Genomic DNA, 17,017 nt, shown 5'->3' on the forward strand with positions numbered 1-17,017 from the left:
ATTTTTCAACAAAAATTATTCATGAAGCATACTGCCTTTTAAATAATAAAGCAGAATAAAATAAGTATTCTTGGTTTCGTAAAACACCCAACAAAGGCTTTTTTTTTCCAGCTTTATTCATCAAAATCTGGTCATACATTCTAAAGAATTCCATAGAAAAAGACTTTTTTTTTCCAGACTGAGCATCAACATCAAATTTATGCAGAACAGTATTTGTAAAGAACATAATAATAATAATAATAATAATAATAATAATAATAATAATAATAATAATAATAATGAATAAATAAAATGAATAACAAAATAAAGTCAGAGGTCTAATCAGATATCAGTACATTCAAATTTTCACAAACAATCAAGGCTTGTTTGGTTTTTACGTATTTCAGTGTTTTTTGAAGTTTGTTCTTTCATTTATGTAAATTGAGAACAGTGGGCGTGTCTTCATAAATCTACATCCGTGTCTAAACTGTTTAGCAGTAATAATTAAAGTGTTGTACATAATTTCTCGTTTTTTGTTTTTCCATTATAACCCCGAATTTAATGTCTTTATACTGCCTTTAAATAATGAAGCAGAATAAATAAAGAAGTATTCCTGGTTTTTGTAAACACCAACAGAGTGAGTGGTCTTCGTTGTCTTTCCTTCTCTTCCGCGTTTCACTAACTTTCCCTTCCGCCACTTCCGGCTCACAGTGACTAACCCGTCTGTGATTGGCTGTCTGGCCCCATCTGTGATTGGCTGTCCACGGCGCGCGTCTTCAGGTGTTCCCTGGTCAGGAGCACACACACACACACACACACACACACACACACACACACACACACACACACACACACACACACACACACACACACACAGTGTTTGGGATGATCCAGTGCATTTATGATGTTCAAACAGACTGGAGACAGACAGCCTGTGTTTTCATGTACGAACAGGAGAAACTAGAGTCAGCAATTTATACACAGTGAACTGAAGCTATGGGCTGTGATTTATATGACTTATATTATAGATTTGTTTGTAATTATGTGTTTATATAATTTAGTGACTTAAAGGTGTTATAGTGAGGCATGTCAGATGTAGACAGATGTAGGACTATTAGAAACTGACTGAAGCTTAATATTCATAATTACATTTTCATTCATGTAAAACTACATGAAAATGTTTGTTTATATTTACAGACAGTTTCTTCTTTCTGTTAAATAATGGGTGCCATCTACTGTTGAGTTATAACACTATCACTTACACTTACTTCTATCCATTTAACTAAGAGCTCTGTAAATAATAATCATCATCATCATCATTATTATCATTATTATTATTATTATTATTATTATTATTATTATAATACATTATTATATCATATATATTATTATTATATTATATATTATTATATATATTATAATACAATAATAATAATAATAATAATAATATGTTATATTATATATATTATATATATATATTATTATAATACTTAGTATTATATTATGATGGTGGTAATAATAATAATAATAATAATAATAATAATAATAATAATAATAATAATAATAATAATGGTGATGATGATGATGATTATTATTATAATTATTATTATTATTATTATTATTATGTCACAGTGTAACTCTTAGCAGCAGACTGCCATCATCATCATCATCTGCGTGCTTTTGTATCTTCCTATCAATAATTGTGCATTTTTTAAAATTGTTCATTTCTGCCTACCTTGCTCTTCCATTTGTTTGTTTGTTTGTTTGTTTTGTGGTTTTCTTTTATATATGTTTGTGTGACAGTAGCCTTGTCTTGCTTCCAAGTCCAAACCATCCAAAAAGTGTATTGAGTGAGTGAACTATAAAGTGTTTATTTTATAGCAAATAGTGAATGAGTGAATAATAAGGGGGTAATTCCAGTCACAACATTGGTCTGATGTCACAAGCTTACAGTTGCTAATGTTTGCTAATATTAGCCTACTTTGAATAAAAGTGGTTCTGTTTTGAAAAAAAAAAAAAAAAAGTGTTTTCAGACCATAAATGAACTGAACCATGGTGCAGTTTGATGATGTATGACAACTACAAATCTGGTTTGGATGAAAGTGAAAGTCTAAACATCCAGACCTGAAAGCACTTTAAAAAGCCCAGAGAAGACAAACCCAACTCATCTTCTTTGAGGGACTTTCACATTCGTTGTGGCCGCTGTAGAGGAGAATAGTGAGGGTATAACTTTACAAACACTGAACCTTTACAATGAGAGGACTCCCAAAAGCCAAAACAAATGTTGTGATCACTCAGTGAAACCCAAACTACATCGTTTATTTCCTTTTAACAACTGTTTTCATGCAGAACACATTACATCATTTGGACACACCTTCTCAAATATGTTTTGTTTCTGTTGCTACTTCAGGCATGTCCTCTATAAAATATTATACATGAATATGAATGAATGAATGAATGAATGAATGATTTTCTTATTGTGTCTTGCATACAGACATGCCCAGCCCTTCCATGGACTTATAAGACACCATAAATACAAACCAAAGCTCAAATACCAGACAATAGGCACAGAATATAAACAAAACAAAATACTGACCTATTTAAACAAACACATCTGCTGCTTTTTCCAGGCTTTACAAACAAATAATGCTAATTTAAATACATTTGAACTAAACAACCATTTCATCTTGTCATCATCAGTGCTCCAGAACAGATCAGGATTTCAGGTAAAAATGTCATCAAACAAAGAGGCTCTCAGTTCATCATATAGAGGACAATACAAAAGAAAATACTTAAAAATTACATAGTGACTGAAAAAAGACTGAACAATTCTTGACATTCTCTGGACTGACTGACTGACTTCTCCATCATTTCTCTTTATTTACTTCATCAGTGGATTTCCATTCTGTGGATTAGTTGAATAGAATTAATTGCTCTATAAGCCAACTCTACCTTCACAATTCAAGTAATGGTGTAAAATACAAGGAATCTAGAATAGTATAACATCACGTAACATAACATAACATAACGTAACATAATAATAATATAATAACATATTTTGCCATTTCCCCATTTAATAAAATGTTTACGCTCACTTTATAATTTCATATTTACTTCTGTCTTCAGTATTAATGTACAGTGCTGAAAAGCCTTTAAATCAGACTTGTTTATACTTTATCTGGTACTATCTATGTTCCTGTGTAACCTCAGAAGTAGAATATAAATGCTCTCAATATAATAATTATAGAGACTGTGTGTGTGTGTGTGTGTGTGTGTGTGTGTGTGTGTGTGTGTGTGTGTGTGTGTGTGGTGTGTGTGTGTGTGTGTGTGTGTGTGTGTGTGTATGTGTGTTTATTCGATGAACATAAAATTTGTACCAAGGTCCATAAATTGGTTTAAGGCAGTGGTTCCAACCTTTTTTGGCTCATGATCTCATTTTAACATTACAAATTTCTGGCAACCCCAGATATTTAAAATGGAGACTTTTTTTTTTTGCTAAAATTAATTTGTTTTTGATCATGTAATAGTTTGCTATTCTATGTTGCGAATAAATGTTTGGTTTTTTTTTTTTTTTAGAATTTTCTTTTTATTGTTTTTTCAGTCAGCCTTACCTTAGCATTTTACATTGTGTACATGACTTCTACATATGGAAAGAAAAACAAACAAAAAACAAAAACACAAAAACATTCTCAAACAGGGGAGCATTGACAGAAATAGTAAAAATATACAAAGCAACCAAAAATATAGAAAAAAAGGGAAAAAAAACCAAAACAAGTATATTTCACATTCCGTTCTTTTCCCCTGTATAAGATGAACATTGAACATTTAAAGTGTGTAGCACGAACCAAGGGTTTACATGGATCTAAATGCACATTACTGTTATCCAGTGAAACCAGCTCTTAATAGTGTAATAAAATCAACACAGTTTTTCCAATAATTGTTGAATTTGTCTGAATTAATGTACAGTGCTGAAAAGCTTTTAAATCAGACTTGTTTATACTTTATCCAGTACTGTCTATGTTCCTGTGTAACCTCAGAAGTAGAATATAATGATTTATACAATAATTATAGAGACTGGTGGTGTGTGGTGTGTGTGTGTGTGTGTGTGTGTGTGTGTGTGTGTGTGGTGTGTTGTGTGTGTGTGTGTGTGTGTGTGTGTGTGTGTGTCTGCAGCACCTGTTTGGTTCCACTCCCTGGTAGCCAGAAATGGAATGCTGCGCTCTCATTCCTTATATGGTCATATCGAGTCTCAAAAGGAAGTAGGTGTCATCTTTATTATTGTCCCCAAACACCGGTTCCTTGGCGGGTTTAAAGCATGAACTGTGGACATTATAAAAGAATTAAAAACATACAAAGGAAGTGGACCTACCTGTTTATATTTGCGCTTAGATACTGAATGTGATGGTGCATTTATTGTGGCCGTTTAACGGTTGGTTGTTTTGAGGCTGTTTGTGTTTCCAGTCGGACCTCTTTATGGTGCGCTCCTTCTGTTTCCGGGTCTGGGAGGAGAGTAGCGGTGTGATTTGAAGAGGACTGCCTTATCTGTCAAAATGCAGGTTAGGAAAGCTTTAACACACTTCAGGACGAATATATGTATTATAGTTGAATGTAGAGAAGCTTTAACAGTGGGTGTTATCTATATTGTGTCTAAAATGTCACAGCAGAGCCTGTAACTCGTCACTCATTAGCCGTTTAGCTAGGCGGACCAACTTAAAATGTTAGCCTTACTATTAGCTAGCCAAATGATTCTTTACATCTCTCACAAAAGACTTTAAATGACCTAATAAATGATTTGTGTTTGATGCTCTACTAATTGATAGACGGACAACTGGATAAGGAAAATAAGGCAGCCGATCATCCTTAAGAGCCGGGGTCTGCTCAAGGGTTCTGCGTCTTTAAAGGAAGTTTTTCTCGCACCTGTCACCAAATGTTTGGTTCTGGGGGATTTTGTTGGGTTTCTGTAAACTGGTTTAGAAGTGTGGTTTAGATAGACCAGCTCTAAATGGAAAGTGTCATGAGATAACTTTTGTTCCAGTGTGCTTGCGTAGGTCTTCAAAGTCTTAAAGTATGGAATTTTGAAACACTGTTTTCCAGACCTCGAAAAGTCTGGAATTTTGTATGAAAGTCTTAACAAAGTATAGAAAAACGTTTGCTCAAAGGCACATAATCTTGTAAGATAAGAAATATGAGGAAATTAGTTACTTTAAGTTTATGTCAAATATGCAACAGGACATAGTATACTTTAGTCCTTAAAAATAAAGCAGATTACAAGAAAACATGAAAAACACATACATATATATATATACTCAGTATATACTTGAAAACATAATATGACTTCATTCACATATTCGAAAAGGAATGGGAGGAAGTAGAACTTACAACACTTAAAGCATATAAAAAACTTGATGTGATTTCACTAACAGGTTGGTACTGGAATGATTCTAGTGAAGCTTGTTTCTGTGATATCCATGCACTTTTGTGATTTTCATGTTTTGAAAAAGTTTCTGTTAGGAAAACATAGTTTACAGCGAATTATGCATTCATTCATTCAAACATTCATTCATACATTTATTAAAATGAACTTATCTATGACACACAACAGGTACAATCTCTACCAAAAAAGTAGGCACACAATTATAAAAGTACATAAAGCCAAGGTCTTGGGGAAAAAAATAGCAGTTTTGAAAAAGTCTGAAATGTTTATTTCGATAAAGCCAAGCACCCTGTGTTGTGATGTGATGCTATATAAATAAAATTTGATTGATTGAACTTGATACTATTGTTAGTTGTTGGTAAACTAGCAGTTTTCTGTGAGCTAACTAATGTTGATTTTCAAGGAAATGTTCTACCAGTTGTTCACACCAACTATAGACTAGACTGACCACTGTGGGGGTGGGGGAGATGAGGTTATCTTAGGGCATCCAGCAGTCACAAATCAGCTTTTTATGTGTCCCCCTTAGGACCCTAACGAAGACACAGAGTGGAATGATATACTGAGAAAGAAGGGTATTCTTCCTCCCAAAGAAACCCCTAAAGATGAAGAGGAAGAGGAGGAGCTGGCCCTTCAGCAGCAGTCTGTCGGTAAGGAAGACAATCTAAACCCCTGTGTGTTTTTCTTGTAGCGTGGCGCAGAAATATTTCTACCTGATTGGACATGATTTACAATGTAACGTCACCCAAATTAAAGAGACACAGTAGACAAAAAGGAAAACAGAGCTTTTAATGTGTCCATCAGGAAGTTGGTTTGCTACACAATCACAAGGTGTTACATCAGTTACCCACAGACACACTTATACCTTACAACACTTTGGATGGGAAAGACTAGCTGGACATCCTGTGTGCATTTCCAGGGCTCAGCAACAAGCTTTTGACTGCATGCCTGGGTCAACTCAAAAGCCACATCAAACTATTAAATCTAGAAAATGTAACGGTTTTTTGTTTGTTTTTTCAGCTGATTATGGATATAGTGAAAGAGTGAGATATATTGCCGCTTATTTATTTCTGTTGAGAGTTGGGTAATATTCAATATATTCAATGTGATACCTTGGCTTCAATACTTGTTTCCAATACTTTTTTTTCTATGCTAATTTTCCACCTTAACAGAACGGAAGTTCCATTAAACATTATGGTAAAAATGTGTTGTTTCTTTTTTCCATCCATCCATTTTCTGAACTGCTTTGTCCTTGAGAGAGTCGTGGGGGTGCTGGAGTCTATCCCAGCTACCTATGGGTGAAGGCGCGGTACACCCTGGATGAGTTGCCAGTTCATCACAGGGCTGTCACATCCACACCTATGAGCAATTTTAGCTTGTCCAATGAACCTATATTAGTGCATGTCTGTGGACTGTGGGAGGAAGCTGGAGTACCTGGAGAGAACCCACGCAAACACAGGGAGAACATGCAAACTCTGCACAGAGAGCCCCCCCCCCCATCATGTACAAAACTGCTTGTCTCACCTCTCTGTCCTGTACCTGCATTCCATATTTTGTAACCTCAACCCTAAGAGTGTACTGGCCATTGTTACTTTTTTCGGTCTTTTTTTTTGTCTTAGATTGTTAAACCAGCAGATGATTGTAATACATTATGTTCAGCGTTTCTGCATTAGTTTGGTCTATTGGTTAATTTGAACCTCCTTTAATTAGACACAGGGTTGTTCAAAGTATGTGTAACTATTTGTTTTCATCATTTTTTATCAGTTAAAACATACGAGGACATGACACTGGAAGAGCTCGAAGAGAATGAAGATGAGTTTGGTGAGGATGATGAGGCTGCCATTGAGATGTACCGGTAAGGGCACATGTTATTGTGTGTAAAGGTAGAGTTTCCCATCAATGAGAGGGGCTGTGGGGCCCTGCCATAGTATATATTTTTTCTCTTCCCTAGTCTTATAATGAACTGAAAATTTCGTGGGGGGCAGAGTCTTTCTTAATCATGAAGGTAATAATGTAAATTAATTTTGGGATGACTGCAGACCACACCGTTAATGTTTCAGTGCATGTCAATGAAAATGAAATCAGTCACACAAATTACATTGTACAATTTGCGAATCAACAGCCTCTGAAACCATAAGAGCGCAACAAATGACAGTGACGTTGCCTGTCATTTGTTGTCCATCCATCCATCCATTCTCTTCCGCTTATCTGGGGCCGGGTCGCGGGGGTAACAGTCTAAGCAGGGATGCCCAGACTTCCCTCTCCTCAGACTCCTCCTCCACCTCTTCCGGGGGGATCCCGAGGCGTTCCCAGGCCAGCCGAGAGACATAGTCTCTCCAACGTGTCCTGGGTCTTCCCCGAGGTCTCCCCCCGGTGGGACATGCCCGGAACACCTCCCCAGGGAGGCGTCCAGGAGGCATCCGAAACAGATGCCCGAGCCACCTCAGCTGGCCCCTCTCGACGCGGAGGAGCAGCGGCTCTACTCCGAGCTCCTCCCTGGTGACTGAGCTCCTCACCCTATCCCTAAGGGTGCGCCCAGCCACCCGACGGAGGAAACTCATTTCGACCGCTTGTATCCGGGATCTTGTCCTTTCGGTCATGACCCAAAGCTCATGACCATAGGTGAGGGTAGGAACGTAGATTGACCGGTAAATCGAGAGCTTCGCCTCTCGGCTCAGCTCCTTCTTTACCACAACCGACCGGTACAGCGACTGCATCACTGCAGACGCTGCACCGATCCGTCTGTCAATCTCACGCTCCATCCTTCCCTCACTCGTGAACAAGACCCCGAGATACTTAAACTCCTCCACTTGTTGTCATTTGTTGTTTGTCAACTAATTACTCTTCATCAGTTTCTGGCATTAAGTTTTATAGTAAACTGAGCGGCTTCAAAGCAGTGAACAAACCCTGTAGTATCAGTTTTGCTGGCCTTTTATAAAACAGAAATTTTTATTTCGCCAAAGAAATCTGACATCTGGGTGAAGTCAAGGGCATCACAGATGGACAGCCCACTACTTTTTGATTCATAACTTTTGAACCAGACAAGTTTAAGACAAATATTATAAATAATTGGAAGGGTTTAAATGCCATCTTAAACATACTCTAAGGGCAAAATTTAGTTTCAAATATTTTAAAATGAAAAATATCAAAACTACTGCGTCACAGATGGTCTATTTTTTGCAAGATTTACAAAGTTCACAAAAGTGAAGTTCCTATGACATTTTCATCCTAAAATTTATTCAATATATACATTAAACCCCCTATTTTGCAACCTAATAATTGGTTAGAAGAAAAAAAATATTTGATCATACCTAAATAGCAAGAGTTTTGATAAATGGCAGCATCACAGATAACAGAAGTAAATATCAAATTAAACATTTTTATTTTTATTCAATTAATATTATACTTTTTTTTAAACAATATTTACAGCATACAATAACATATTCCAATGCATTTTGCATAGACATATGCATTTTTTTAATTTAAACAGTGTTTAGAATATGACAAATATACTAGTCAAATATCAATGTATTTGGAATAAATGCAGTTTATTTATGAGTCTATTAAATGAACCCAGAATGACGGCAGAAAACACTGTCACTTTCCAAACATTCACACTCATAAAATTCCTCAAATTTATTATTCACAAATTTTTTCTCATTTCAAAATACATTTTCCTGAAAATATAAGTATATATACCTACCCAAAAATATAAGTTTGGTGTAGATTATTGTAATAAAATTTTTTTTGACCACATGTTAACCTTCCCTTGACTTCGCTCATCTGGCAAATCTGGTATGAGATAATCAGCAAATCTGTTATGAAGTCATCAGCTGCTCTGTGTATGTCTGTGTGTTTATTACAGTGACAGAAACTGGTTTTGTTCTTACTTTAATTTAATTCAGATTCTTATGAAATCTTACACAAATTTCTGTTTTCTCATGGGTGGGCAAAATAACTTGAGTGAATAACTTGAGCACGAAGACAACACTGACAAAGCAGAATACATCCATGTTGTTACATCACAGGAATGCTAGACAGTAACTTGACAGCAAACACAGAATCAGTCAACATGAGTCATGTACAACTGATTCATTTATTCCTGTGATAAATCAAAATGCGGGCCGCTAACAAAAAACAAAGGCCAGAGAAATGTGGCGGAGGCCAGGACAGTGCAGGTTGTGCCAAATAAATGAAATTGATAGAACAAACAGGGCCTAACTGAGTGTCTAGATGTAGGAAACAGAAAAACAGAAGAAACGCCTAAACCAGACCTGGGCATTGTAAGGCCCGGGGGCCACATGCAGCCCGACAGCTGACCCTAACTGACCCACATGAGGTCATTGGCAAATTAAAAGTCAATGCAAATATACATCATCATATTAGATGTAACCAATACAACGCCACCGCTTTATTTTGAAGGACCTGCTAATTTACCGTTTTTTTCCACACACTTTCTGTACTTGCATAAGGCTTATGCACTGATTGGTTTGTTGGTCAGTTTCAGCTCATGAAGATGTCAGCTAATGCCAAAAAAAGAACGACCGATTCTGAATGCAGAGTTTTTAACAAGACATGGACTTGAAAGTATTTCTTTACTGAAGTCAGAGGTAAAGAAAAAGAAAAGGAACTGTGATATGCAAACAAAGCTGGATGCATTCATAGGTTTTCATGTAAAGTTAATGTGGAGCTGGATTTGCACATTTTCGAAAGTCTTTTTGCGAATATTCATTAAATAGTTGTATTCTGTGCTCCACATTTTCATTTTATTATTGTATTATTGCATTTACTGTTTTTGTATTATAGTAAAGTATATATATATATAGAGAGATACATATTAAGGAGAGCTGCAAGTGTATTGATCCAGCCCTTAACAAATGTCAAAGTTTCTCATGTGGCCCCATAGGAAACTTAATTGCCCACCCCTGGCCTAAACTTATCTGTAAACTGCTGTCACAAAACAGACATGGGTGGCACCAACCAATAAACCTAGTGTGCTAAACAAAAGATGAAGCTGCATGAATGCAAAAATGTATAGGGTGTCCCAAACTCACCTATGTCACGAACCTCACATCAAATAGCCTTCTAACAAACAGAAAATGGACTCACAAAGGACTGTCATGGCAGCAGGGCCTCAGACAGCAGTCAGGGGGAAGACGAAGAGGGGGGTGAAGTCTTCAGGGGGGAGCTTTTCACCTGTCTTCTTAGAGCTGATTGGCTGGCTGGAGTCTTCAGGATCCAATCACAGGCCGCTCAGCCTGCCCAGGTGGAAACCAGTTTGTAATCACCTGCAGAAAAAAGGGAGGCGGGAAAACAGAAAAACACCGCCCTCTGCTGTCTGACATGTAACACGTGTTGATGCAGAGCTTTCAAACAGCTCATGTGAGCAGAAATCAAAGTCAGTCCTCATGGTTAATTAGAATGCTGTGTCTGTTTGTTCCAGTTTTGTGTATTTCCCTACTAGAAAAGAGACTTTCCAGGATCGTAACTGGGATCAGACCCTGCTCTGATGTTGTTCTGACTGAAACCTGTTCACTTTGACGGTACATTGAAGTTGCTTGTGTTTCTCCGCAGACAGAAGCGAATTGCAGAGTGGAAGGCTGCTCAGATAAAGAACATTTTTGGTGAGGTGGGGGAAATCTCAGGGCAGGACTACGTCAAGGAGGTCAACAAGGCAGGAGACGGCATCTGGGTGGTGCTGCACCTCTATAAGCAAGGGTAGGTCTGTTAAAAGAAGCAGTTAAGGACACTGAAGCATGTCAAACATGATCTGTCTATGCACTTTTCTAAAACAGAAACACTGACCGTTCATGTCTTTTTCCCAGCATCCCTCTGTGTACCTTGATCAACCAACACCTTGCCACGCTGGCCAGAAAATTCCCTCAGACCAAGTTCCTCAAGTCCATCTCCACGACCTGCATCCCCAACTACCCCGACCGCAACCTGCCCACCATCTTCGTCTACTTTGAAGGGGAGATGAAGGGTCAGTTCATTGGGCCGCTTGTCTTCGGAGGAATGAACCTTAAAGTTGAAGGTAGGATGAAGCACGTTGAAGCTTATGCTGATCCTTACATTAGAGCCCACAGATTAATCGGGCCGATTATAGCTTAAGAAATGCATGAGGACAGCATAGAAAAAAAGCTCGGTATGATTTCACTAACCTGTCAGTACTGGAATGATTCTGGTGAAACTGCTTTGTGTGATATCCATGCACTTTTATGATTTTCATCTGTTTTGAAAATGTTTCTGTCAGTGAAACATAATTTACTGCGAATTATGCGTTCATTCATTCATACATATGTTTATTAAAATGAACTTTTCTACTACACACAACAGATACAATCTCAACCAAAAAAAGCAGGTACGCAGTTTTTTCACACATTTTGTACGATAATTTTAAAGTATAGCGTACTATTCATTTAACAGATATTTTCTTTTATTTGAAATATTATTTACAATTACACAGTCGTCATAAGATTAGATTCTATGATTAAGTTTATCGATTTGAGGGGTCCATCCCTTGCCCATTATCACCCAAAATATATTTTGTCTGGCTTTTAGGATCAACCAATCGCAGCTTTTGAAATGATGACTCATACCTAGCAACGGGGTCAACAACACCTCCTCACTAAGATAGGAATTTCTGTCCATTCCTTGCTCAGAGTTCTCTGAGAGTGTTCTGGAATCACTCCTAAGCTCAGACTCCTTGCTAGGACTTTTTAGGTGAAGTTAGGAGCTGTGAGAGGATTCTCAGAATCTTTAGGAATACGGGCCCAGACTTTCTTCTCGGTTTGATGTGAAAAAAATATTACATTATGCCTATAAATAATGACAACTGCAAATATTCGTTTTTGTTTTAGTGCAAAAAATAACATGAAATTATGAAAATATTTACATTTACAAACTATCCTGTAACAATAAAATGTGAATAACCTGAACAAATATGAACAACCTGAAATGTCTAAAGAAAATTCTGCACAATTTTAATTATTTTCTTCCTGTTCCTCAGTGTTTAGTGTCTTTGTAGATCTGATCCATAATGCACATGGACAAATGAGAAGTGGAGGCAGAATATTGTTAAAATTGGACTTATTTTTCTTAAGAAATTTCCTTTTTTTCAGATTATTCACATCTTTTTTGTTTGGATAGTTTATAAAAGTAAGTATTTTCATAGTTTAATGGGGTTTTTTTGCACTAAAACAAAGACAAAAATTGGCAGTTGTCATTAAGGGTGTAAGAAAATATCGATATTGCAATCTTAAAAGCACTTTTTACTGTCTGAAAGAGACAAATGTTTGTTTTTTTTTTATTGGGAATGCACAAAAATAATGTTCTGATGTTGGATGATTCAGGGACTGAACACTATTTTTTTCGCAACAGAATACGAACATTTAAGCAGGAACTTAAACTGTAATGTCTGTAAAACATTATTTATTTGTTTTTTTGTTTTGTTTTTTTTGTACTGGTAAAGCCACATGTTAAAACTTTATTTATCCAAATGCTGCACTATAAGTTTTTCCAGGAAATAATCTTTTAAAAAAAGAAACAAAACAAAAAACATCGCCTTGTTAACAGTATCGTGATATATCGTATTGTGATCCTAGTATTGTGATTTGTATTATATTGCCAGATTCTTGCCAATACACACCCCTAGTTGTCATTATTTATAGGTTATTCTGTTATTATTTCACTGGTCCGGCCCACTGGAGATCAGATCGGGCTGAATGTGGAACCTGAAAGAAAGTGAGTTTGAGAGCCCTGGTTTAGGTCTTGGTTTTAATACTATTCCACATGGTGGCAGACACGGTGAACTCCTGAAGGTCCTGGTTCCAGTCCTCATTCTTTACTAATGTGTCACTCCAGGATCATTACAGCCAACCATTAACATCTCTGTAAATTCCTGTTTTGTTTTGTTTTGTTTTTTTTAAAGGTAAATGACTGTTTTAGTGCGACGGCAGTTTAACAAACAAATCCTGATGGTCTCCTTGGTTTTCATGATTGAAGTATTTAACCATTTTTGTGTATGTTTTTACACTGGCTGCTTGTCCGTCAGAGGATAGACTTTACAGTTCTGTTGCTGGTCTATAAAGCTGTGAATGGTTTAGGACCTCCTGACCCAGTATGAACCCACCAGCAAGGTTATTATCGTTGACGAAAACTAATGAAATGACGAAAACTAGAATAGTAAAAACATTTTCGTTAACTGAAATAAATAAAAACTATAACTAATAGAAAAAAATGATAACTAACTGAAACTGTATTGTGTGCTTATGAATCTAGCTAAAATGGATAAAAATTATGGATAAAATTCCCTTCGTTTTCGTCTTTGTCAATGTCAGATTGATACGAAATCGATTTATTTCCCTCAAGCAATTTTAGCTGCTGGCACCATCAAGATTATAATAGTTCTGGATTTTTCATTATAGTTTAGTTTTATTTAGTTTTGACTTTCTTTTCTCTAATTCAGTTCATTTTAATTTGTTTTTAGAGCAGATTTGCTCGTTTTTAGTAGTTTTCATTTTTTTCTAAATGCGTAGTTTTAGTTTAGTTTTAGTATTAATTTTAGTGTTTTTTTTAATTATATTTATCTTCTTTGCCGTCGTATTCAAATAAATCCCAGACAGGACTCTGCTGTTTTCTCCCAACTTTAGTCTGCATGTTTCCAGGTAGAGTGGGGACCAGAAGACGACTAAATGACAAGTGACGAGAAGTGACGGACCGTGAAGTGTCGTATGGTGCTGCTAGCTAAAATTGCTAGAGGGAAATAAATCGCTTTCGTATCAATCCGACATTAAAAAAGATGAAAACGAAGGGGATTTTATCCATAATTTTTATACGTTTTAGTTAGTTTTGTAAACACACAATACAGTTTCAGTTAGTTAGCGTTTTTTTTTTTTTTTTCTTTTAATTATAGTTTTTATTTATTTCAGTTAATGAAAATGTTTTTTCAATTCTAGTTTTCTTCCTTTTGTTAGTTTTCGTTAACGATAATAACCTTGGGCATTATATGACAGTTAACGCTTCGTCACTTGTGGTTTCCAGTCGTCTTCTGGTCCCCACTCTACCTGGAAACATGCAGACTAAAGTTGAGAGAAAGCAGCAGAGTCCTGTCTGGGATTTATTTGAATACGACGACAGAGAAGAAGAGAAAAGAGACGACTAAACTAAAACTAAGCATTTGGAAAATAAAGAAAACTAATAAAAACTAGGAAACCCGCTCTAAAAATGAATTAAAACTGAATTAGAGAAAAATAAGTCAAAACTAAACTATAATGAAAAATCCAAACCTACTAGAACCTTGGTTCCCAGAGTCAGAACCAGACATGGAGAAGCTGCGTTCAGCTTCTATGCTCCACATGTCTGGAACAAACTCCCAGAAAGCCTCAGATCAGCTGAAACACTCACCTGTTCTGACCCACCTGTTCTCAGCTGCATTTGAATAGTTTATATTCTTTTAAGCTGAAGGTTTTTATCTGTTTATCTGATTTTGTTTGTTTTTCTCATGCCTATGCTTTTTATTGCTTCTGCTGTCATACTTTTAATGTTTGATGTAAAGCACTTTGAATTGTCTTGTACATGAAATGTGCTCTAAATAAACCTGCCTTGCTTATGTCTGTCCCCTTCAGAGCTGGAGTGGAGGTTGTCGGAGACCGGGGCGGTGAAGACAGACCTGGAGGAAAACCCCAGAAAACAAATCGAAGACAAGCTCATGTCATCGATCAGAAGTTCACTCCCCACGCGAAAGGACAGTGACAGTGAGGATGAGGACTATTAGACGAGACAAAAGAACCCTAAACAAACGGCCGTGAGGACAAACGCTGTAAGACGAGGACCAGCGTCTCCTTTTATCAGCACGTGCATTTCAGTTTTTGACCAGAAGGTGGTGCTCCTGTCACGGGTTTGTGTCTGCTGGGTCTTGCTTGTGGGCACTTGGGGCAGGAAACTCAACTGGAGGGAGGAGCCAGTCTTTTAATGGCAAAGTGGGATAAATGGAACAATCAGCCTTTTGTCATTTTAATAACAATGAACCTTTACAAATGCTTCAAAGACAAATTTTTTATTATGTTTGATATATATGTCAAAAATGTACATGTACAACTACAACTGTAGAGCAGTGTGAGTTCACCTCTGTGCCACAATAATCAACGCCAGTTATTTGTCATGCTCATTTTTTGTCTGTATCACTGTTGACTATAAAGGACTTGCTTTTAAGACTTTTCACCGTTTTCTTTGTGTTTTCTGACATGTTTTGTCTGTGCCACAACGCCAGATGTGTGCCAGAAGAAGAAAAAAAAAAACATTCAGAAGCAGGAAGACACCTGGCAGCCATGGCAGAGGTGTGATGCTATGGTGTCAAATTTACACAATCTTTTATTATCAGGAAACCAAGTAAAAGGAGACGCATGTCAGAAGTGCTGCCGTGGCTCCACTGGTGGGTTTCTTTTAGGGTGTGATGTCCAGAAGCGTGGATGTCTGCTGCTCCACTCCACTTCAGTGTTCAGTGTGATTTTTCTTTCCTTTGTTTGCAGATCTTGTCTCTTACAACATCCCCTCCGGCAGAGCTCTAATCTTCTTATCATTAGTAAGACAGAGATAAAAAGGCAGTGTCAGTGAAAATCGAAGCTGAACAATTTAATTTCTGTTAGCTCGCTTAATTACCGGTACGTGTCTTTTTTTTTTTTTTTTGTTATTTGCTTGAAGAAACTCTGGCGTAGTTTAGTTTTTTACTACAGCGATGGAAGTAGTTGGCCTTTTTGGCCTGTTACTTTCTCTTTACTGATGTTGAAAGGTTAATTTCTTTTTAAAATGATCAATCAGACCCTGAGTTATAAAAAAAAACACAGATCCATCACATCACTATAACCAGAGAAACATAAATCCTCTGTAAAACAAGGGATCAACAAATGTTCCCTCAGTTATCATTGCTGTGTGTGGAGAACTGAATAAATCTTCGACATCAGTGAATCATGTCTTCTGTTGGTTACTGCAGGGCTTTTTGACCTCAGTTCATGTTTTGTTCATTGGACTACCTGCTTGTGCTGCTGCTGAGTGTCCACTGCGTACCTCTGTAGTTCAGACCACACACTACTACAGTTACTGTTCGGTAAATCATGATCGTAGTAAGGGAATGTGTTCAGACGAGGGATGCACCCATACCACTTTTTTCCAGACCGAGGATAAGTACGAGTACTTATATTTGAGTACTTGCCAATACTGAGTACTGATCCTAGTCCTTAATAATCCCATTCCAGTTGTTAGTTCCTTTTGTAAATGTGCTTTATTGTCGTTGTCATTAGTCTGACTGGAACAAAGTGCTGCTACTGACATTTAATGTGTTGGAATGAGCATTTGTCAGTTAATCCACCAGGGGGCGCCGCTCTGAATTAACCATACTGGACAAATACCACGAAGAAGAGGAAAGTTTAATGAAGAAGAAGAAGAAGAAGAAGAAAGTCAGTAATAACAAACCTGTGGTCGACAGAGGGAACACTACTGTGATACTAATGTTGCAGCGTTTTCTCTGGTAAGGTTTAAAAGTTTAGCTTCAGCAGGAAGAGAAAAGACAAATGAGTGAGAGGTTTGGTTTTCACTTCCACTGGCGGCGGT

General features: G+C 36.9%; 2 protein-coding genes across 3 annotated transcripts in view; one reads left to right on the forward strand and one right to left on the reverse strand.

Moving 5' to 3' along the window:
• The first annotated feature begins 4,440 nt into the window (after window positions 1-4,440).
• On the forward strand, window positions 4,441-15,196 carry pdcl3 (phosducin-like 3). Its single transcript, XM_030125645.1, has 6 exons — window positions 4,441-4,535; window positions 5,940-6,060; window positions 7,175-7,265; window positions 10,985-11,128; window positions 11,236-11,444; window positions 15,037-15,196. The coding sequence occupies exons 1-6, from the start codon at window positions 4,530-4,532 to the stop codon at window positions 15,183-15,185; spliced, it is 720 nt and encodes a 239-aa protein (XP_029981505.1). The 5' UTR covers window positions 4,441-4,529; the 3' UTR covers window positions 15,186-15,196.
• Window positions 15,197-15,732: 536 nt separating this feature from the next.
• nms (neuromedin S) overlaps window positions 15,733-17,017 on the reverse strand; it is a 33,666-nt gene continuing 32,381 nt past the window's right edge. The window contains exon 7 of one of the 2 annotated variants that reach the window (XM_030125647.1): window positions 15,733-15,979. In XM_030125647.1, the coding sequence (XP_029981507.1) occupies window positions 15,950-15,979 (30 nt within the window). In that variant the 3' untranslated portion in view covers window positions 15,733-15,949. Of the gene's footprint in view, window positions 15,983-17,017 lie in introns of both variants that reach the window. The other variant, XM_030125646.1, reaches the window with a different exon arrangement.

This window comes from Sphaeramia orbicularis, chromosome 21 (genome assembly GCF_902148855.1).
Source record: "Sphaeramia orbicularis chromosome 21, fSphaOr1.1, whole genome shotgun sequence".
NCBI classification, from domain to species: Eukaryota; Metazoa; Chordata; class Actinopteri; order Kurtiformes; family Apogonidae; genus Sphaeramia; species Sphaeramia orbicularis.